At 35.9% G+C, this 22,886-nt stretch overlaps 2 protein-coding genes across 2 annotated transcripts; one reads left to right on the top strand and one right to left on the bottom strand.

Annotated features, from left to right (window-relative positions):
* Nucleotides 1–130: 130 nt before the first annotated feature.
* On the bottom strand, nucleotides 131–10,227 carry si:ch211-274f20.2 (calnexin). The gene is made up of 14 exons (XM_007228402.4): nucleotides 9,940–10,227; nucleotides 8,676–8,749; nucleotides 8,504–8,562; nucleotides 7,715–7,856; nucleotides 6,878–6,959; nucleotides 6,272–6,464; nucleotides 5,758–5,947; nucleotides 4,543–4,656; nucleotides 3,160–3,316; nucleotides 1,704–1,901; nucleotides 1,463–1,582; nucleotides 857–959; nucleotides 692–765; nucleotides 131–590 (listed from the first exon to the last, which is right to left on the bottom strand). The coding sequence occupies exons 1-14, from the start codon at nucleotides 10,012–10,014 to the stop codon at nucleotides 579–581; spliced, it is 1,593 nt and encodes a 530-aa protein (XP_007228464.3). The 5' UTR covers nucleotides 10,015–10,227; the 3' UTR covers nucleotides 131–578.
* Nucleotides 10,228–11,925: 1,698 nt separating this feature from the next.
* rhogd (ras homolog gene family, member Gd) lies at nucleotides 11,926–18,634 on the top strand. Its single transcript, XM_007228405.4, has 2 exons — nucleotides 11,926–12,011; nucleotides 14,570–18,634. Exon 2 carries the CDS (start codon nucleotides 14,599–14,601, stop codon nucleotides 15,172–15,174), a length of 576 nt encoding a protein of 191 aa, XP_007228467.1. The 5' UTR covers nucleotides 11,926–12,011; nucleotides 14,570–14,598; the 3' UTR covers nucleotides 15,175–18,634.
* The last annotated feature ends 4,252 nt before the right edge of the window (nucleotides 18,635–22,886 follow it).

Below are 22,886 nucleotides of genomic sequence, written 5' to 3'. Positions count from 1 at the left end.
GTATGATTTAATATTAATTCTAGTGCATCTCCAAAAAAGTAGAATATCCCCGAAAAGTTACTTTACTTAAGTAATTCAGTAGGTCAAAATGTGAAATTCATATATTATATGGATGTATTACACACAGTGATCTATTTTAAGTATATATTTATTTTATCGTTGATGATTTAATTATTATAGATTACAGTCGAAGAAAACTCAAAATATATATATTTTTTGACACTGTGTGGGCAATGTGCCAAGTCCTGCTGGAAAATGAAATCCGCACCTCCATAAAAGTTCAGGTCAAATTAAACACAGCATTAATTTCTAAGGCTTTTTCCTTGTATTTCATCCAAACGATGAAAACAGAATTCCATGATGTTAGAAATTCTATTATAAATGAACCGTTTTTGGGCAGTACTTTTAAAAAAGACCAAATTAATACAGGCTACTCTATGTTGCATGACAAGCACTGTCCTTGTAAATGTCCTTGACATTTAGGGATTGGATTATCTGTCACGACTTATGTCTTTTTTTATGGCTTTTATTCAAGTCTAGTCCAGTTTATCTCCAGGAGTGAAGAAGGTTTATGAGCCTCAGTCTGAAACCTGATGACGAAATGTAAAAGTTCATGATTTAAGCAGTAAAAACACATTAAAAAACATCTAATAGCTAATTTTGGCTAATTTTACATTAAATACGTAATTACCTTTAATTCCAAGTCTGACTTTTTCTGAGCTTTCCTGGTTTCCCTTTTTCTTGGACCAGTTCTGACCTTGGACCCTTAAACAACAGACAATAAAGCAATATTTAGGTAGTAAAAACTACAGTGTATATTATAATCTATGCTGTGATCTTTGTGTTATATCCTCACCATAGTCATTCAGTGTAGCTTGGCTCTCTGAATCCTGTGGACTGTCTGGCTGAGGCTCATCAGATTTCTTGTAGTAGTAATCCTCACCCGCAGGCCCAAAACGCTGATAAAAACATAAAAGCATGTTATATATACGTATATATGTGTATGTTTCTCATGGAATCAAGGACAAGAGTTTATCCTGTTTTTTTTTTTTAGAATGACTGTTGAAACTGTCTTAAATAATGCAAAGAAAACAAATTCATATTTATAAAGTTTTAAGAGTTCAGAAATCAATATTAGGTGGAATAACCCTGGTTGGTTTTTAATCACAGTTTTTTTCATGCATCTCTGCATCATGTTCTCCTCCTCCACCAGTCTTACACACTGCTTTTGGATAACTTTATGCTGCTTTACTCCTGGTGCAAAAATTCAAGCAGTTCAGTTTGGTGGTTTGATGGTTTGTGATCATCCATCTTCCTCTTGATTATATTCCAGAGGTTTTCCATTTGGTCAAATCAAAGAAACTCATCATTTTAAGTGCTCTCTTTTTTCAGAGCTGTATATATTTATACATGCACAATTTAGCATACATTCACATCTATCACTGCCTCTGCAAATCCTTACCTTATCAGGCCACATAAAACTGATGAACAGGACGATGGGAAGGCCCACAGAGAAGACGTATACCCCCCACAGCCAGGGACGCTTTGCTGTGGCAAACAACAGCCGCTGAATAACTCCAGGCTGGAACAAGGAAAGACAAAATAAAACAAAATAAACTAATACAGCTCCTAACTGTACCCTATAGGGATGCTGGAGATGGTCTTGCTTTATAACTCATCACTGATGACCACAGAATGCTTACTGTCTGTCTCTGTCCCCAGGTGTCCACTGTCCATCGCTTAGCAGTCTCTAGGTCGTCACACACCAGGATATTATCAAACAGCACGTCTCCAGTGAGAGACCACAGTTCAAATCCTACCGCTCCCACAGGACTCATTCTGAAGGGCTGAGGGTCCTCAAAGTAAGCTGGGTTAGGGATCATCCGTGGCTGCCACTTCCCCTAACACACAGAAAAACAGGTGGAGTTCATGAGTTTTGGTTAAAATGGAAGCTTTGGACCATAAATTGCACAATTACTATTGCTCTAAAGGTGTTTTCAAACCTGTAGTTAATTTCTGTGGAATCAGTGAATCAGTCAACAAGTTCGTTTACTTGGAGAGTTTCCCCCCTTGGTTTGGTTTGGTTTCACACAAGGAAAAAAAAACGCTAATGCAACAAAGTGCATTAAAACAAACAACCTAAGTACGTTGTCTCTGCTAACTGGTCAAAGCTGTCTGAGGCAGAGCTAAAAAGTAAATACAGGAAGGTCCTGTTTTACAGACAAGCATGTATCGTCGATCTACAATGAAAAACACGTATCTCCAACAAGTAACAGCAACTTTGCAGGAGAGAGAAAAAAGCTTCAAAACTTTCAATGGAAGTTAATGTAAAAAGAGTGTATTTCAGGTCATTTAGAAGTATTTCTATGGGTCCATTCTTTAAAAAAATTTGGCACAGTGTAATCATATAGTAAACCAAAAATCATAATTTTGTCATAATTGGAGATACTTGTTTTTCATTAGACAGCGACAGTATATTTGTCCAGTGTGAAGCTGCTTTAACACTGAACATAGAAATATTGCCGCTGTGCTTTTAAACTATTTGTGTTCAATACGATGGCGGCGCAGACAGTTTTTTTGCACATGCATCAGCAGTGAGTGCTGCACATACCGCATTCATTGTGAAAACAGCTTAGCATGGAGCAGCAGCAGAGGGTGTATTCACAACAGCACTATTTGGTCTGGTTTAAACAGACTCTTGGTGCAGTTTGTTTCAGCAGATGTAAAATCAGTAATTGTATTTGGGTGCGGACCAAAACAGGCGTATTGAGACCCATGAGACAATCCGTTCCCAAACTAACTCTGAAGCTGTTTATTTATGGTAAAAATGTGATCCAGTCTCGATCTAACCCAACTGCCAAATACACTGCTTTTAATTGAGCTAAATTGCTGTTCAGGTGCAGCAATAACTTGATATATTAGAAACTGTAGGGTGTAAAGTCTTTTTACTTTACACGTCTATGCAGTTAATGTATGTTAAAGTTTCAGAGGTGTACCCTTCCATTACTTATTACCTATATTAAAACCTCGTAGCTCCAATGCAAACTTAGACCCTACATACACCAGCCTTTTGGATGTCACAGTTGATTGACTAGGTTTAATTTAAAGAGGAAAAGAATTATAAAAAAAAAAAAATATCAAGGAGCTTCATTATTCTACCTGATAATTTGGGTTTTCAATCACAGGTGCTTTCCACTTCCCCTTGTATGCTGGGTTGGGTGCCAGGGGAGGCTTCCAGGGACCACAGCCTGCAGCCTCGGCACAGGCAGGGTTATCAATCAGAGGAGGCTCCCACTCCCCGTCCATCTCCACAGACCTGTTTAAACACACCTCATTCAAACACAGTTCATTTAAAAGCTTTCACCTTTTCACACTTGTGGATTGCATGGTGAACTGTGCTCAAAGACACAGAAGTGATTATTAAAAGTGTTCCTGAGCCCATGCAGTGTTTAATAGTGAGTGTTTTTAGTGCCACCTGAGGGCCCAAAGATCACCAGCATTCAATACTGAACCCTGGCCTTGTCTCCTGCATATACAGCTCTGAAAAAAACACTGAAAAAAAAACACCTAAAAATGATGAGTTTCTTTGATTTTACCAAATTGAAAACCTCTGGAATATAATCAAGAGGAAGATGGATGATCACAAACCATCAAACCACCAAACTGAACTGCTTGAATTCATTTTTGCACCAGGAGTAAAGCAGCATAAAGTTATCCAAAAGCAGCGTGTAAGACTGGTGGAGGAGGAGAACATGATGCCAAGATGCATAAAAAAACTGTGATTAAAAAACAGGGTTATTCCATGAAATATTGATTTCTGAACTCTTAAAACTTTATAAATATGAACTTGCACTTTTTTGTTATTTCAGTCATTTCTCATTTTCTGCAAATAAATGCTCTAAATGGCAATATATTTTATTTGGAATTTGGGAGAAATGTTGTCTGTAGTTTATAGAATAAAACAACAATGTTCATTTTATTCAAGCATATATTTAAAAATAGCAAAATCAGAGAAACTGATTCAGAAACTGAAGTGTTCTCTTTTTTTTCAGAGCTGTAGATATTACAGTATGCACTGTAGAGGGTGGGATACCCAAATTCATTACAAATTTACATTGAGGAACATGTATTTTTTTGTAAATTGCACAGTTTTTAGATGCAGTGTTTTGCAGATAAGTTCATTTCTGCCCTTCTTTGTTTCGAAAAAGACAAAAAATCTCTCTAATTTTTTTTATATATATGTACCTAGTTTTATGAGTTAGTCACAAATTGCTTATATTGCAGATTTTTGTTCTTTTTAAGGACTTTTTTATTAGTACAACAAACTTTTTTTTAGATTTGCAAATCATTGCATTTAGTTTTTACATGTATTTACACATTTTAAACTGCACCCCAACTTTTAAGAAAATGAGGTCGTATTTGGAAAGTCCTTTACTTCATTTTACTGCAGTGTATGACAGTATTGAGGCTGTTGAGGAAAGGAAAAAAGCCTCTGAGAGACTTATGATAGCAGTCATGTGTGAGCTCGCTGGCTTTACACACCAGTCATGTGGAGGCTGAGCTTCTGGGTCTGGAACAAAAGGCTCTTCCTCTTCTATCCAGCCTGCAGGTCTCTGGGCTGTGGGGTCATCGATGAGCCGAGGGGCGTCCTCATCCCTAAACACACAAATACACAATTACACACTGAATCAATACTACTGTACACTGTATAGAGTCATTTACTGTGTACACTATACACAGTTATTACAGATATAGTAGATATAACATTACTTTGGAGACAATTTTAGATTTACACTATTTTATATCATATTAGCTTATTAACACATAATGCACTATATATGCAAAAGTATGTGGACATTCCTATCACTACTTATTTAAGCCACATGAATTCCCATCTCCATAGGCAGTAAAATAAATATATTTATAAGACAGATGCTCTCTTTCCTGCTGGATTGTTCCTGGTCAACTGTAAATGCTGTTGTAAAGAACTGAAATCTTCTAGAAGCAAAAGCAGCTCAGCCACAAAGTGGAACATGGCTCAGAAAGAAGGGCCACCTGGTGGTCAAGTGTTTAGGATTAAATCACAAATTCTCATTAATATCAATTTACACATTAATTTAATATCAATTTAATATCCCCACATTTCCAGAGCTTCTTGCACAAAGCGAGATTGGAGGCTCTTATACAGCTCTGGAAAAATAAATGAAGAGAGCACTTCAGTTTCTGAATCAGTTTCTCTGATTTTGCTATTTATAGGTTTATGTTTGAGTAAAATGAACATTGTTGTTTTATTCTATAAACTACAGACAACATTTCTCCCAAATTCCAAATAACAATATCGTAATTTAGAGCATTTATCTGCAGAAAATAAGAAATGGCTGAAATAACAAAAAAGATGCAAAACTTTTTATTTGAGATATTAATATTGTGAATGAAATATGATAATGATGATGACGATGATGATGATGTAAAGACGATGTAGGGAGGACTACCCCATGTGATTGCTCATGGTTTGGGAAAATACAGTAAAACAACTTTAAATAACGTGATGGTTAAATGTCCACATATTAGGGCTATTTAGTATAATAGAAAATACAATATGAAGTATGACATATTAAATATTTATTTTACATATACAGTATCAGTAAACGTTTTTAATAATTCCATATATTCCATATGTTTTTCTTCAATCTGAATTCATCTGAATTAAAGGTGTATCCATGATTTGTATCTACATTTTTATTGCTTTTAACATACCAGTCATGGGGTTTTGTTACGGTGGGGTCAGAAATATGACTCCTGTCATCCCAGTCATTGGGTTTTCTATCTTTTGGATCTTCTATCTCGTGAGGAGGCACCACTGGTGGATCCATGTCCTCGAGCAGGCTGCCCTTCTTAACAAGAGTTTGGTCAATAAGGATTTCAAAGGTGTTGTCCGGAAATAAATCTGAAAAACAGTCGTATTCCAAAAATGATGTTTTTTTTGATGACTTTTATAGAGATGCGATTTTCAATTTGAACTTTGAGCCAATCCTAAAAGACACACTTTACACACACATTTCTGGACAAGCTGAGAAATAAAGAACTGTCACTGAAGGTAAAAGCAGCTTGAAATATTACACGATTTTGGGCACTTTGCTTCACCAGAGTTACATAGTGCAGTAAACTGCCTGTCAAACCTATTACAAGTACAAATTATATAAACACTATTCTTATTTTTACAAGAAAGTGGAACATTATAATAATTTAGAAGTTCTTTAATTGTACTTACTCAGAGTGTAGAGATGAGGCTTGCGGTCGGTAAAGTATTCACTCAGATCAGCTTCAGGCTGCTGAGCGTGTTTCTCCTCATACGCTCCAGTCCGGGGGTTCCGGTGGCGGAAGATGAAGTGAACCTTGTATGTAGTGCCGCACTTATCTGGACCAAACATGATGGTGTAGGGGGTGCCGTCACTGAACTGACTCTAAAATAATAATAAAAATACTGTCTGAATGTTTTATGTTCCCTTACTACTGAGTATTCACAAGACCTCCTGGTTTCCTAGTAGTTTCTAAAATTCAGAGGAGCTCTGCAGGCGAAAGAACTTTACATACTAAATTATATTGCATTACATACAGCAGATGCTTTTATCCAAAGAGACTTACAACTAATGATGTACATTAGCAATACATCCTCTATTAAAGCTCATCAACTCTGGAATAACCTTGCTTAAAATGTTCGGGACTCATAGGCCGTCTCAGTCTTTAACTCAGGGTTTCAGGGTGCCTCCGTGTCTATGTTACCTTCTGGCTCTCTATATAAACTCTATATAAATAGAGAGTAAATGCTTACCTCATTTATATTACATTTAACTGTCGATTTTAACGCTGATCTTACCAGACGCAGATTATCCGTATAAGTCAGAAGCTTTATGTAGGCTCCACCACAGTCAATCCCCTTCTGGAAGTCAACTTCATACCTGTGTAGAATTATATATTCGGTTATACACGGTTATATATTCCATTAACCCCTTCGGACCCTAAAACTAAAAAGAAACTCCTGTGTGAATTGATTTGAAGTCTTTACATTCAGAAAATAAAAAAAACAGGTGCTGGGTAAAATTTTAAACAAAACATGATCTATTCCATGAAGATTTACAAATTCTGGAAGTATTTACATCTTAAATTATGACATTTTCGAGCAGCTCAATGTCTAAAGAATATCACAAATAATGTGTCAAGCATGTGTCTCCTAATATAACTGTGTTTTAATAAGTGAAATAGGAAATGACAAAAACAGATAAAAACACACTAAAATAGGCTGAGGTTCAAAGGGTTAAATAACATATTTATATATTATAATATTTTTTGGGAAATAAGTAGGAAATAAGTAAAAAAAAAACTGGAAGTGAAATGGAAAGTAAAAAAAAAAAAAAACAGGTAAAATTTTGATCAAAACTTGATCAATTCCATGAAGATTTACAAATCCTGGAAGCATTTGCATCTTAAATTATGACATTTCTGAGCAGCTTAATGCTTTCTGGTATAAAAAATATAAATTATAATAGCATGCGGCTATAGCATGTCTTCTAACATAACTATGTTATAACAAGTAAAAGTGGAATTAACAAAAACAGATAAAAACACACTAAAATAGGCTGGGGTTTAAAGGGTTAAATAACATGTAGAAATATGTTTATAAGATGATTAATGAAGGTGTGGATTAAAAACTCACTGCAGGCAGAGGGGTTTGTCTCTGAAGTGATAGGCCGTGCGCAGGTAAGCAGAAATAGCGTGATGGTGACCCGGGGATTTCAGCACGAGGCCCTTGTTCCCTGGTAACACCTGATTCCTTGGCTCCTCTATAACCCACTCGCCTACAGCGGAAAAATACAAGAAAAATGCTTTTACTGCAAATATAAACCTGCAGAAAAATAAAACCATGTCTAAATTCTCCATATTAACACTTGTATTATAAAATAATATATCCCTTTCAGACCCTGCGTCCGTTACAATGGCCATCATGTATTTTCTTTTTTTTTTAACCTTTTTGTTGGACAGAACACTATTAGAGAGCTGTTTGTTGTCCATCAGAATAGACAGTGAACCAGGCAAAAAAAAGCAATAAAACAGTAAAGTTAGCTTGACAGTTACAGTACTAGAGCCACTGATGCAAAGTAGCAGCAATTTTTACAATTTTTCAATTGAATGTGATTTAGAGCAATTTTTATTCATGTTTTTTGTTTGTTTGTTTGTTTGTATTTCACTGTTTAGTTAATGGTTTGTAAAATAAAAAGATCAAAATGAAATATAAAATATTACACACAGGCTTCTAATGCAGCGAAAAAACATTAGTTTTTTTATTTAATTTGATTTATTTGCTACTTTATAGTAAAATTATTAGAGTCTTCTTTTCTGTGCATTACAGACAAAAAAGACAGCATTGTTACATTTTATTTTCTATCACTAGAGATGATCAGATTACTCAGGTCTGAAAGGGATATTATAATAAAATCCCACTCACCATCATATTTATGAATATCATCCTCCCCTTCTTTCAGAGCTCGAGACATAACCCACCTCCTTCACCACAAACATAAAGGAGACAAAAGTGAGACATGTTACTTAATATATAATATATAAATAACTGATAGCCGCTGCAGGCTACAAATAAAAATATAAAGAGAGAAAAGTACCTGTCCAAAGAGTCTGTATCAAATGTTTCAGCAAAATGAGCCTGAGCCGGAGCGCTGACTGACCTGTAAACATTCTGACAGATGAAAGAAAGTAAAGTAACTTGACTTCAATTGCTGCTATATATTATATTTTAAACATCTGCAGATTTCAATGCTGATGCATACACATTCATTTTTTAAAATAAACATGTAATTCTTGTAAGTAAATAATGCAAAATAATGCAAATATCTAAATTTTTAATTGTGCAATTATATATTCTTGTTTTATTCTATGAACATAGATATATGTATCATCTACATATAAGACCACAAATATAAATAATAATATAGTATGATATTAACTTAATAAACCCAATTTCCATTTATTATAAATAATAAGTATTTCATATTTGTAATTGTAATATATAATGTTTTGAAATAATAAACTAGTAGTTAGTATTAGAAGTAATAACCTAATAATGCTTTAAGGTTAAACTATTATTTCTGTTCTATACTAATTACATTAATAGTAGTGGTAGTAATAGTAAAATTGTTGTTTTATAAACCTGATATATAACATAGTAAAGTAGTAAGTATAAGATTTATGATAAATAAAATATCATATTTTTTACGTTATTTTTTTCAATTATCTGCTGAATTTAAATGTTGTAGTTATAATTAGTAATCTTAATGCTATTAATGCTACAAAAATATATAATTAATAACAATTAATGAATAGTAGTAATAGCGTGTGTTGTTGCTGTTGTTGTATACACCTGATATATATTTGTTTCAATTAACTGCTAAATTCACATCTAGAAATAATGCTATTAATACTAAATAGAATTAACAATTCATTAATAGGAGTAATTAATTAATTAAGTAATTATTATTATTATTATTATTATTATTATTATTATTATTATTATTATTATTATTATTATTATTATTATTATTATTATTATTATATAAACCTGATATTTAACATAATACACTAGTATAAGGTATACTTATGAGGTTTATCATAAATTTAAAAAATCATATTTAAAGATTTTTTTCAATTAAGCATTGAATTTAATTCTTGTTAGAATTAGAAATATTGCTATCAATGCTATAAAAATAGAATGAATAACAATGAATTAATATTAGGAATAACGTGTATTATTATTATTCAATTTATTAGTATTATCATTAGTGAAAGTAATTAACCATGATTAAGCATGAATAGACTGATTGGTAAAAGACTGGTATTTGATTGGTGGATTTGGAAAGAAGGCAGACTGACCTGGTTCTCCTCGGTGGGAATGAAAGTCAGACAGAAGAATAAAGCAGTGAGAGTTTTCCCCTGCAGACTGACCATCTCTCTCTCTCTCTCTCTCTCTCTCTCTCTCTCTCTCTCTCTCTCTCTCTCACACACACACACACGAGCTTTCCTCCTGATGTCCTCCTGCGTGCTGACTGGTAATAGAAAAGTTATCACTTCTAACTGAGCTGTGATCTGTTATTTAACCGTGTTTCACTTTTTCCCTGTGTTTTACTCGCCTTTCCCTCTCTGAGTAAAAGCTTCCTGAATACTCCAGCTTATTAAGAGTGGACTTTGCTCTCAGTCACTCTGAGGAAACGTGCCTGAAGTTAATCACAGTGGCTGAACACTGAACTATAACAGGCCTTTATTCTTCTCACAGGGCTTGACTGGGTTTTAACTGTTTTAAGTTTGTAATTTTAGCCATGGTGCTAGAATATAGTATATGACCTGCATGGATGAACATTCAGTCTTGAAAACAGAATTACAATTTAATGTAATATACATATTTATGTGCTAGTTTGTATTTATTTATTATATTTATATAGTCAGACTAGTAGATTTCCTGCAGTTTAATCTATAGCAGTGGTTTTCAAGCTAAGGTATAGGGACCACTGGTGGTAATTGAAGCATCATAAGTTGGTACAATAACTAGGTGACCTCTGAAAAAAATGTTGCATCCAATAAAATATTAAGAATTGAAATCTATAAAGTTTCCACCTCTAATTTTCCTAACATTGTTATTTTAAAATAATAATAATTACACAGTATAATAATAACACAGAGTTGGTGCTCTGCTGAATGTAGTTCTGGAGACTCGTTCATTGATTGCTGCGCCGTGGTGCCGGTAGGTGGCGACAAACACTAACTAAATAGTGCCTGCATTTTTGTGTAGAAATCTGCCTACAAAGCCCGAATATAGCTTAATATATATATATATTACTAAATAAATAAAAACTAAATATAAACTGAATATAAATTTGTGGTAAATATTATATATATTAATAAATTAATTTATCTGATATCTCTGGTGTAAAATATTGGACTGTAATTCAAGGCTTTTTCTCACTTTTTATAAGTAAAATTTAAATGTAATGAAATTTCTTGTGGCTACCACAGATTTAACTATTAGGGATATCTAATCTAGGTCTATTAAGCTATTTTTCAAACCATTATGGCAGCTGCGTAATGTAATTTTGATCATTATTCATTATGTTAAAAAAAATAAATCTATTGTATCTGTTATTGTGATATTGGGTGAATCTTCTTATTCATTTGACATATTACACTATAAGTAAAAGACATAAAATTAACATGGAGTTGTCAACTTAAATTTTCTGTTTTATGATAAAAAACTGGCGATAAGTCATATCTTTCTAAACTTTAAATATGTACACAGTTTTAAAATGGATTGTGTGCTCACAAGCCAAAACAAATTAGTAAACAATAAGTAAATTAAATTGTAAATTATTTTTCTTGATTTAAAATGCAGAAGATTTGCAAACTCTATAAGAATTAATGGTGAAAATATATACATTACAAAATCATCTTATAATGAGGGAATCTGTTGTTTTTGTATCTTTTTCATTTTAGTTTCTTTGAAATTTTACTTTTAATATATTTTTTCTTATTTAAAATAAAGAAAATGTGTATACTTTATAAAAATCAACAGTGAAAATATATACAAGAATATATTAATACAAAACTATACAAATTATAAAAATAACCTAACCGTAGATAGGAGGTAGTACAGTAATACAGAACAAATAAGGTAAAAGACAAAGAATGTAACGTTATCAGATACGATAATACTGAATATAAACCTGTGCAAATATTGTATACATTAATAAATTAACTCATATAAATACGAGATTTATTTTATGTAACACATTTTTTTGTTATTAATGTTAACGTGTTATTAATTTATCTGATATCTCTGGTGTGAAAGGTTGGACTTTTATTTTGAAGGCTGGGCTGAGCGTCTGTCGGCGGCTGAGAGCGGAGGAGCGGGTCTGGGCGCTGCTGGAAGAGGGCGCGGGAGGATTTCTGAGGCGGTGAGATTTTCGGCTAAACTACGCTAAAACTTTCTGATCCACACAGAGAATATTTTAAACATAATATCTACTTTAAATCCAGTTAACGAGAGTCTGAATTGTGCAAATGATACTTAATACTTACTTAGTTAACTAGCTGGCTAGCTGTCTAGTTAGCCTAAGAGCTAAGTTAGCTTAGCTTAGCTTAGTTTAGCTAGCTAACACACTTTCTCCATAAACATGCTAACGTTAGCTTAAACATGCTAGTTAGCTTAGCTAGCATAATAATAATAGTTTGGGAGTAGCCTAAACTTTTATCTCGCTAGCTGTCTATTACTTAGCTAAGCTAACTTCTAAATGACTAGACAGCTACGTTGTTTTAGACGTTCGCTAGTTAATTATAGCCAGCGATGTATGATATAGTTATTAAGCAGATGTGATTTATAATTTGTGCAGTCATTTATTTAAAAATAAGGCAAAGTTACTGCTAGCTAAACTAGCTAGCTAATAGCTAACCTAAGTTAGTTTAGCGTCCGGAGTTGTACTAAAAGTAAGTAGCGGCAAATTAGCTAGGCTAGCGTTAGCTAAAAAGTTCACAGTGAGTAGCTTAGCTAGCTAACCTAATTATAAGTGGGCAGCAGAGATTGTGGCTGACTTAGTTAGCTAACTAATGTTTACAGCCCCCAGCTGTATGTAATAGCATTGGTTTGTTCTTCTGTTTGCTTTTTCGTGTCAATACTTTGTATTTTGTAGCTTTTTAAAGTAGTTAGTAAGTTATGAAAGCCCGTTTAGCCAGTGTTATTTACGTTAGCTTGAACGCTAACCCGCAGGGCGGAGGACCGAAAACTCCGCTTCCTGAATCTGTTGAATTTTGAGGTCGAAGTGGCTTTGGTGTCGATAAGTTTACCTAACTAACTTCCTACTGTCTGTAAATATCAATCTGAACTGTAGGTTATAGCAATCCGCTTCATTTTAACTATAATGCCACCAGCATTACTGCAGAACGATAGGTCTGCTTTTAATACTGTTCATTTTTGACAGGTAATTTTGATTTTGTTTGATATAGCTATGAAAGTAAACATATTTAGAATCAGAAGTCTCTATACTGTACTGTTCATCTTTCTCCATAGTTCCATAAATGACCTATTGTGTGAAGATGTGGGGAAACACATATAAAACCATAACCATAAAACTATAGGGCTACGTTCACAGTACCAGGCTAAAGTGACTCAAATCAGATATGTTGTTGCTTAATGTGGCTCAGATCTGATTTTTTCATAACTGTGTGAACGTGCCAAATCAGATTTTTAAAATTTTTCGATACTTAAAAAAAATTGTAACAAAAATAAAGAAAAAAAATACAAAAAGTGATAATTATTCTTACACAGCGTATTTACGTACTCACCATGAAAGCTACCATATTTTTGGATCTTCTTGCAGCAAATAAACTATTAGTATCTTTGTGGTACTTTATTAAGAACAAAAAAAAAAACGAGTGTCTACGTTTTAAAATATATTACTACCCATATTTTTTAATACCTTGTTTTATTTTGTTTAAAAAGTAGTGTTAAAAACACCCAGTAACACTTTTAAAAATGCAATAATTCATATGTATTTAGAAATATTGACAATTTAGGTTAAGAGAAACCAGATTGGCCCAGCAATACCTGCTCTTCATGTTGAGTTTCTGCTTGTTGGTCACAACTATTTAGCACTGGTCAGATATTGTAAGAATTGTAGAATTTTGTAGATATTGTTGATTTTCATGTGCATGAACAACCACCTGTCCATAAAAACTGTAACAAGAGCAAAATGTACACTAGAACACACATGCACATGAAAATAATTAAAATGTGACATATTACGTCAGGGAGCTCAGGGAACCCTGAGAAAAACATAAACAAACTCATAAAGCAACCCAGTGAACTTTACAGGTTTGACTCATTTTGACCAAAATGACCAACTCACAAATAAATGGGGAAATGGAATTCCCAGCACTAGATACAGGTGCATCTTTTTACCATATCAGTGCAGTAGAACTAACTGATACTAACAGATACTGTGCTGTATCTTGCACAGTGAAAGCAGTGCTTTATTATTGTGTGTTCTGGAGCTCCTAGCTGGGATGTTGCTTTGCTTTTGGGAAGCTGCTCAGAGAGTCTCTTGGGCTGCTTCTCTAATGGACTTGGAGATGTGTGTTGTTTTTATTCCACATATTGTATCCATATTATACCTGAAAAGTCATGGAATTTGAAAATAGCAATTTCCAGGCCTGGATAAGTTTTGGAAAAATAAAAATACCCAGAAAGTTTTGGAAATGTCATAGAAATTTGGTCTTCAAATATGTGTTTCTGTTTATCGATTATCTATTATAGTTTTATTTGATTTTTGGTTTTATTGCCCATGTCTGCACTGATGTTTTAAAAATCTTATGGTCATGAAAATTTGTCTTGAAGGCATGGAAATTTATTGGATAAAAAGTGTATGAACCCTGTGTATCACCTATTGTCACTACAAAATATCCACACTCACTGTTCAAACTGATTGAGATCTGATTCTAGTTTTCCCATCCGCAACAGGTGTCGCTGCTGGTGCCGACTGAAGAAGGATGCAGACGATAAAATGCGTTGTGGTTGGCGATGGGGCCGTGGGGAAAACCTGCCTTCTCATCTCTTACACCACCAATGCTTTCCCCGAAGAGTACATCCCTACCGTGTTCGACAACTACAGCGCCCAGATGAGCGTGGACGGCCGCACCGTTAGCCTCAACCTCTGGGACACAGCCGGGCAGGAAGAGTACGACCGCCTGCGTACTCTCTCGTACCCACAGACCAACGTGTTCATCATCTGCTTCTCCATCGGTAGCCCTTCCTCATATGCCAACGTACGGCACAAGTGGCACCCTGAGGTCTCGCACCACTGCCCCAGCGTGCCCATTCTCCTCGTCGGCACCAAGAAGGATCTGCGCTCTGACAGTGAAACCCTGAAGAAGCTGAAGGAGCAGAGTCTTGCCCCCACCACCCATCAACAGGGCAGTGCTCTGGCCAAACAGATTAACGCAGTGAAGTACATGGAGTGCTCGGCGCTTCTTCAGGAAGGTGTCAGAGAAGTGTTTGCAGAGGCAGTGCGTGCCGTGCTTTACCCCATCACCAAAAAGAATTCCAAGAAGTGCGTGCTTTTGTAGTCTGCTCTGCTGTCCCAGTAGTCTGCCCGTGGAAATGGACACACAGCAGCGGCCACAGTCAGTGGACAGCCAGGCATGGGATGATCCTGTTGTTGATAGCTATCTCTGCTCCCTCACTTCTGGCTCCTTCTTTCTGTATTTTCTTTCCTTTTAAAACCACTGTTTGTATTGTTTTTGGCTCCACGATTTGCAGTCACCAAAGTATGCATTCTTCGCTTTAACCGAAGCATTTGAACCTGTTGATTTATCTATTTTTTTTTAACCACTCTCACTTCTGGCCTGCTTCCTTGTCTCTGGAATGATGTGGTCGTCAAGATCGCTTGCTTTTACCTCAGTGACTGATAAAGTTAAAATGGAATGCAAGATAAAGATATATGGAAATATTCCTCTAGTGACAGATAAAGCAATATACATATGACCTGTGGAGGATGGCGGTCGCCTGAAGCGGCTGTGATTTACTCAAGCAGCGTCTGAGAAGAAAAGCAGAAGTCCTCCTTTCTTCTGTCTGATGTGCCGTTTCATCTAATCTTCATATCTATTTTTTTGTGCCTACACCCAAAAAATAAACCCAGCTCAGATTCTCTCCCAATATAAAAGGAATTTGCCAGTGTAAAGAGACTGTTAAGAGATCTGGTCTCAAGTGGCAGTAAGCCATAATTTTAATTCTTTACATACCTTTAATATCTGAGAATATGATGCTTTGTACCAAAAACCAGTTTGATATGCATTGTATTTTTTACTAGTCAGTGCAACATCCAAAAAAAAAAATCATGTCATTTGTTTCGTCTTTGTTTAAACGAGACAATTAAGAGGTCCCCTTACGATTTAACGTATGTGCCTTATCAAAAAGGTCATACAAGTTTCAGGTTACAGGAAAGGCATGTAGTGCAAGTCTGCAAGACAGTACATGATGAAGCCAAGTCTGGTCTTGCTGAAATGACTGTACTGCTCTCAATCAGATTAGAGGGGGGGAAACTGTGGCCTTGATTTCCTTGTTGACTTTTTTTTTTTTTGTCATTTATGCATAAGTGTTTTGTTTTTTTTTTTTACCCTGGAAGCTTAATGGAATTCTGTGCTGATGCATCTTCAGTTGCGTGACCAGTCAGTCTAATTATAAGTGCCTAACCCTTTTTAATTTTATTCTAACTTTAACTTTATAATGCTGCCTGTCTCCAAAGTGTCCTGGCTTGTCATTTAGTAAACTTCAGAAGACAGCCTTAAGGCGACGTACCCTTCTCACAGCACAGTGCCTGTCTGCATTAGAGCGAGCAGCATACGCCGCCGCAGCCGCCGCAGTGCTGAGACAAATGAACAAAGCCATGAAAGTAAATGGAGCGTTTGTCCCCTGGGCCTGAAGGTTGAGCACCAGGCAGCCGCGACTGCTCTGATTGTAACCCTCGATGTCTAGCGCAGTGCTGCCTCCCGTGACTCCTCACTGGAGGAGCATGGGGTGAGCGTGCAGGATTCTTTACAGTAATGGTTAGTAGTAATGAATTTGATGTGCTTAGCACTTATCCCTGTTTGATACTGATGACGGTGCTCATTTACGTTTGTCGCAGGCATTAATAATTGGAATTGTCACAACATATGGTTTAATCCCTTAGTGGCTTTACGCTGTTGCACACAGCTAGAGGATTATTGTTTTATTATTATTTTTTAGTTTTTTTTTTTTTTTTTTTTTTAGAAAAGTAATGCACAGGGTGGTGTTATGACAGATATGAAAGATGTGAAATCATAACTGACAGATTTTTTTTTTGTTGTTGTACCAAACATATCAATATATATATTTTATTTTATTTTTTACTGACTAGCCAAAGTGTTGATATCGCAATAACAGCAAATGACCTTGCAGTGCCTATGCAAAAGCCAAGCTGCGAAATGAGCAAAAGCAATCTCTGTTTTATTTGAGGCTGTGTTTTAAAGTTTTATATGTGGATCAGTCTAAATTACTTGGAATACACATGTAGGATCAGATTTCTATACGAATGAATGAATGAATGAATGAATGAATGAATGCGGATTTTTTTACCCTTCTGTTTTATACTCATTGAAATACTTGATAAATGGGCCATAGAGAAGGAGTTCATTGTGATTGCCTTAACAAGAGTGAAGTGAACTCTGGGTAACCTTTGTTGCTCAACCCAGTAAACATAGTCGATTGGTTTTCCAGACAGAAATTGAAAAGCTATGTTCAAAATACTGTTTAGTCCAGGACTAGACTTAATCCCTGTCTGGGAAACTGCTCTTAAGTAGTTAATTTTTTTTTTAAAGTAACCAATGATAATTTTTTTTTTCCAGTCAGCTGGAATGAAAACCTACACCCACACCAGCTCTTTGCAAATTCGATTTAATACCCCTGTTGTTCATAATCTGGTTAAGCTTATTTTTACCAAAACAACTTTAATCTGTTTGTCTGAGTCGAGAGGAACTGCGCTGCATGGGCGAGATTGTTTCGCTTTTTGTTGCATCTCAGCAGCAGCAGCAGCAGCAGCTTTCAGATGTGATGTGGTTTTGATTTAGGCTGTCACCATCTCTCACCATGTTTCAGTATGAATCAGTTGGAAATGAGAGGCCTGTATGCCCTGCACATGTGTGATGTTGTCGTCGCAGTGTGTGTTCAGGGCAGATACAAAAAAAATGCTAAACTGACTGAGTGCTAGCGTGGTTTGAATGCTAAAGGAAGGGGTGCTTACCTACCCTCCTGGTCAGAATCATGCTGTTTTGGCTGGTACTCTCATCTCTTAATAGCTTTTTTCTTTTAAAATGTTTCGTTTTACTTGGGTATTTCTCTACAAAACGTACAAAAAGAAAATTTAACCAAAGAGTGCCTTTGGATGCGAAGATAAAATTAGTTAAAACTGATCTCTCTCGGTAAAAATGGACCTGCTCTCTTTTGTGAGTGATTTTTAATAGTTTTTTGTTTTGTTTTAAGGAAAAATGACCATATAAATAAGCCATTCCTTATTTTTCTATATGCTTCTAACTATAATAATTATAATAGTAACAATGCCAAATTCATTGAACCACTGATCATACGATCATTCTGTTTTTGTCACAGAGAAGAAATGTGCGTAATGAAATGTAAGAGAAAATCCCTCTGAACTGAAAACTGTGGAAATGTTGAGTCATGTTTAGTGTCACTAATTTCCGTGTGAAAGTTTGAATGTGAGAACGAATGGCGCTCTCTCTACCTTTGCTTGGTTTTGTTTCGTTCAGTTTTGTTTTAATTTTCGTTTCTTCACTGTAATGCTGTCGAAATCGAGCAGACGAGGCCTCGCGCTGCGCCTCATCTGCCTGCTATGGTGTATGGTACTACATGTATACACTGGGAACTTGATTTATTATGTTTTTTGTTTTTTTTTGTCAAAATTGTCATTTTTATAACAAAACATTTGTATAAATGAACTAACAGTGTAATGATTTTTAAATTATGCTAAATAAAATTATAATTTACGATTAACACCTTTCTCTTTCTTCACCTTTAAGCCCTCGCCGATGGCCTTGTGTACGTGTGACGGTGGTGTGGTACGTGACTAAAGCGCAGGAAAATGCCAAACGCACTGCCTTTGGCTAAGAGAGTCAGAATGGAAACGAGTGGCTGCTTATACGGAAAGAGGAAACTGATCAGTAAGCGGGACGGGTGTTTCGCTGCTGACATGCCGGAGTGCCGATTGAGCTCATGCCCTTAGTTAAGCAGGTTTCCGCTGCTCCTGTGCACAAGCCACAACAAAAGGAGCTGATATGCATCACTTCTTCTTGCAGCAGAGCATGCTGCAATGCCTCGCTGTAGCTCACAGGTTCTCACCTTACTGCACCCTTTTGTGTTTGAGGCATCCTTGTTTTGGTTTCCTTTCCTTTTTTTTTCTTCAGTGGTGAAAAGTAAGCTTTGGTTTGCTCTTGAAAACGGTCAGAAGTAGAGCCGTCTGCAAAACCACGCACCTGATTTCTATCAGAACTTTGAATCAAAACACAGTTTCCAAAGTCCACAGCGAGTATCTTACTCTTGAGGACTTAAGTGGCGCAAATGTGCACAGACATATTGGGATGTTACAACCATCTCCTTGTGTTTACATGCATGTTTTTCATATTTTTAATTCCACTGAGGATATAGAAATGCTTAGTGGTTCTACACTGCCTGAATTTAACTAGATTAAATAAATGATCTGGAGTTGATGGGTAAGATGGGAATGGATGGCTGACTGTTATTTGTTGTCAGGGTTTTAATCAGTCAGTGGCGCACCTGTTTTCTGCTACCAAAATAGCAAGACGGCAGAAATGTATCTGAACACACCCCTTTACAGACCACCACGCCCATCAGTGTAGATATATTTCTTAACTCTGGCGCTATTTTAATGGAGTGGGCACAAAGTTGGCCCTAGGCCTTTTTTTTCCATCCTATTCTTCAACAGTCAGGCACAGCACAGAGCAGGTATTATTTGGGTGGTTTTACCCCCCCTTTCTACCATCTCTTTTGTATTCAGGTATGTTTGACACAAAGGGTTAATGTCTAGCCTTGCTGTGAAAGGCTATAAGAGTGCTTTCACAAAACTCAACATTTCCTTTACAGAACTGTAGGAATCTGTCTCCCCCAGCAACCTAAATAACTCAGTTAAACTAAATTACTGGAAGAAGTGAATATACGATAGGATTTTTTTGTGGGCGATATATTGTCCCAGAAAGTATTGCGATAAACAATATTATTGTAATTTTAAGACCATTTAATATCACTCATATAATGATATTCTATTATTATTATATCACAAAAAAGAAATGACACCCTTTTAAAGAAAAATGTAATAATCATATTTTGGGAAATAAATATTTTTTTTCTTCACCTACTGCAGGCCACACTTTGTGTTTGAAGTCTCAGTTATTGAAGCATTGGTTTGATATTGCTAAATAAACACAGTAGACGATATCAAATATTATTGAGATCAATTTATTGTATGATAAGTCGTTAATGTAATTATTGTGACAGGCCTATCTGTATTACAATTATACATAAAGTTTTAAGTTAAAGCAAAGACTAAATACAAATTGATTTATTATAAATCTACTTTAAGGCAGCTTTTGAACTTACATTTTTGAGTTGAACCTGCTAAAATATTTTTTAAACTGAATATAAATGAGTTCCATGATATCTAAGCACTCCACTAGATGGCAATATAGCATTGCTTTGCTGTCTCTGACTGTTTTATTTTCCTGAGACTGTTTGCTTCACATCATTCAAGCGGTGTACTGTAATACTGCCTTGTTGATACAACCAACTACACGCTGCAGAACAAATCATGAATGGGCAGAATGTCAGCCTAACCGTTCACTGCAGCAAGTGCTGCACGCGCTTCTCTCGAGACACAGGTCGATTTTTGTGCTGCTTGTCGTCATCAGTCAAGAAGAAAGCTATAAACCCCGTCAATCCAACGCATTCCCAGCGTTGTTCCAGATACTGAAAAATGTCGGTGACCTTTAAGCCCGCTGCAATGCAGCAGAACAGATGGCCTGGAGAAGTCTCCGACACCCCCGAGAGGAATGAGCACAATTACTTTGCGAGAGCGTCTTTTCTAATGGAGTGTTTTCAGGAGATTGGGCGAGGAGTGAGCGTTGGAAGCGTACGCCGTGTACTTCAGGACAATCCAGCACAGGCCCACTTTAATCACTCTTTGTTTTGAAATGAGACGCTGTGATTACTGGCGCCGGGTCTGAGGTTTAATTTTGCCTTAATGAAGGATTACCCTTGGGCAAGGTGGAAATGTTCAACACAGGGGCAATATAGATCAAATAATCTGAACCAGCACAATCACAGAGCTTTAGAGAGGAGCTGTAACTGTAGAACCAAGGGCATTGCCCACGGAGAAAGAAGAAATAATGTCTTATTTGGAGAATTTTATTATGTTAGGTCCTCCTTCTGGTTTTTATAACATGATAATTATTTATCATCCTTAGAAATGTAGTTCTACATGTAGATCCTGAAGCATAATTTAACCTTAGAACTCTATCATTAAAATTAGTAACACCGTCACTTGGGTATACGTTGGGTTTATACTGTATGACAAGTTTTGGAAACCTTTTTTAATTTTACAACATACAACTACATCACATAAAATAATATAAAATAAAATAGGTACCATTGATGACCCTATAAAAAAGCTGGAAAATTATTGGGAAATCAGGTAATGTCATAACAAAAAAAATAATGCTGCTGCGAACTTGGCCCTTTATTAGGGGGCACAAGCATCCCTTAAAAGGCCACGTTGCTCTGATCAGATTTGTCTATCTTGCCGATTTACACACTTACAAATGTAAGTGATCTGTAAATGTAACGTCTCACATGCTGCACGTTGATACCTGTATAAACGCCTCCTTCTTCACCAACAACAAAAACCCTCATATTAGAGAGACGAGAGACTCGTAGCTTTATAAAGGGAAATGGATGAGTTAGCAGCTCATATGTGGAGCATCTTTTGCTGGAGTGGAGAAACAGTAAACAGCTGCTCTGAAGTTCATGCTCAGGTCCAGGAGGTGAAAAAAGGCCAGGTGGTTTGCTTTTGCTGTTTTTTGCAGCTATAGCTGCACAGCTGCACCAAGAGATGCGTTGTGTGTATGATTGAGAAAAGCACGTAGCGCTAATGCTAGTGCTAATGCATAAAAGCAAAAAGACGCATGAATACAGATCTGATTTATCTGATTTGAAAAAATCGTATCTAAGCCACACTAAGCAAAAAATCAGATTTGAGTCACTTCAGCCTGGTAATGTGAACGTAGCCCTAATACGTTTTTTTTTTTTTGCCAGGTTGGAGATACACCATTTTGCATGTATGATTCCAACAAGTGTAATTTTTTGTGTCATAATTATTGTAAATGCAATAATTTCTATTTTCTTAAATTAAGGAAAGAAAATGTTTCTGTAATAATATTAATAATAACTGGATGGTGGTGCCGCGCTGGGCCCAGAAAGTAAAGCAGAACATGCTGAGCGTGGATAATGGGATAAACCTTATGTAAACAGTCACTCGATTGGTTTGTTTAATTACCTACTTATTTATTTATTTATGCATGCCAGCTAGATCTTCGTGTCCCTGAATTTACAGCAGCGAGGCTATTGGGTCTCGGGCTGTTGCAGAGACATTACAGGCGGACCGCCTGCAGGACTCTGCCTTTCTTCATTCTAGATCTGCTTTGACAGTCCTCCTACTGGGGTTCATTTGTTTTGTCTCATTTATATTTAATACGCAGAACCAGAACCACAGCAGTGGGCTAGATTCCTTTCTGTGTTTTGTAAGTTCTGAACTTGAACTTGAGAACAGCTGAATAATTAAACAATGGCATTTTTACACCTCTGGAGTATTTATAGCCGATTTTAAGTATTAATTGGAATCTTATTGGAATATTTAAAGGAACAGTATGTACTAAATGACAGCAAGTGTGTAAAATGGCTACCACAGTCCGATTTTAAAACCCTTGGGAAATGAACACATACATTTCCATCACACTGGTTTCTGCAGAGGTTCTCCCCATCTGCATCTCTATTGTGTCCAATGACGGACTAATCTGACTAATCTTTACCCATCACAGATAACTAACCTAGCTGACGATAAGTGATTACCTGTTCAGGAGAAAATTAGCCAGTTCAACATTGGTCTTGTAGTCCTTCTGGGATTCAAACTGTCTCCATCTATATAAATCACTGACAATATTTACATGTATTTTACTCT

The sequence above is a fragment of the Astyanax mexicanus genome, chromosome 10 (genome assembly GCF_023375975.1).
Source record: "Astyanax mexicanus isolate ESR-SI-001 chromosome 10, AstMex3_surface, whole genome shotgun sequence".
NCBI lineage: Eukaryota > Metazoa > Chordata > Actinopteri > Characiformes > Acestrorhamphidae > Astyanax > Astyanax mexicanus.
This window is presented reverse-complemented; position numbering and strand designations above follow the sequence as displayed.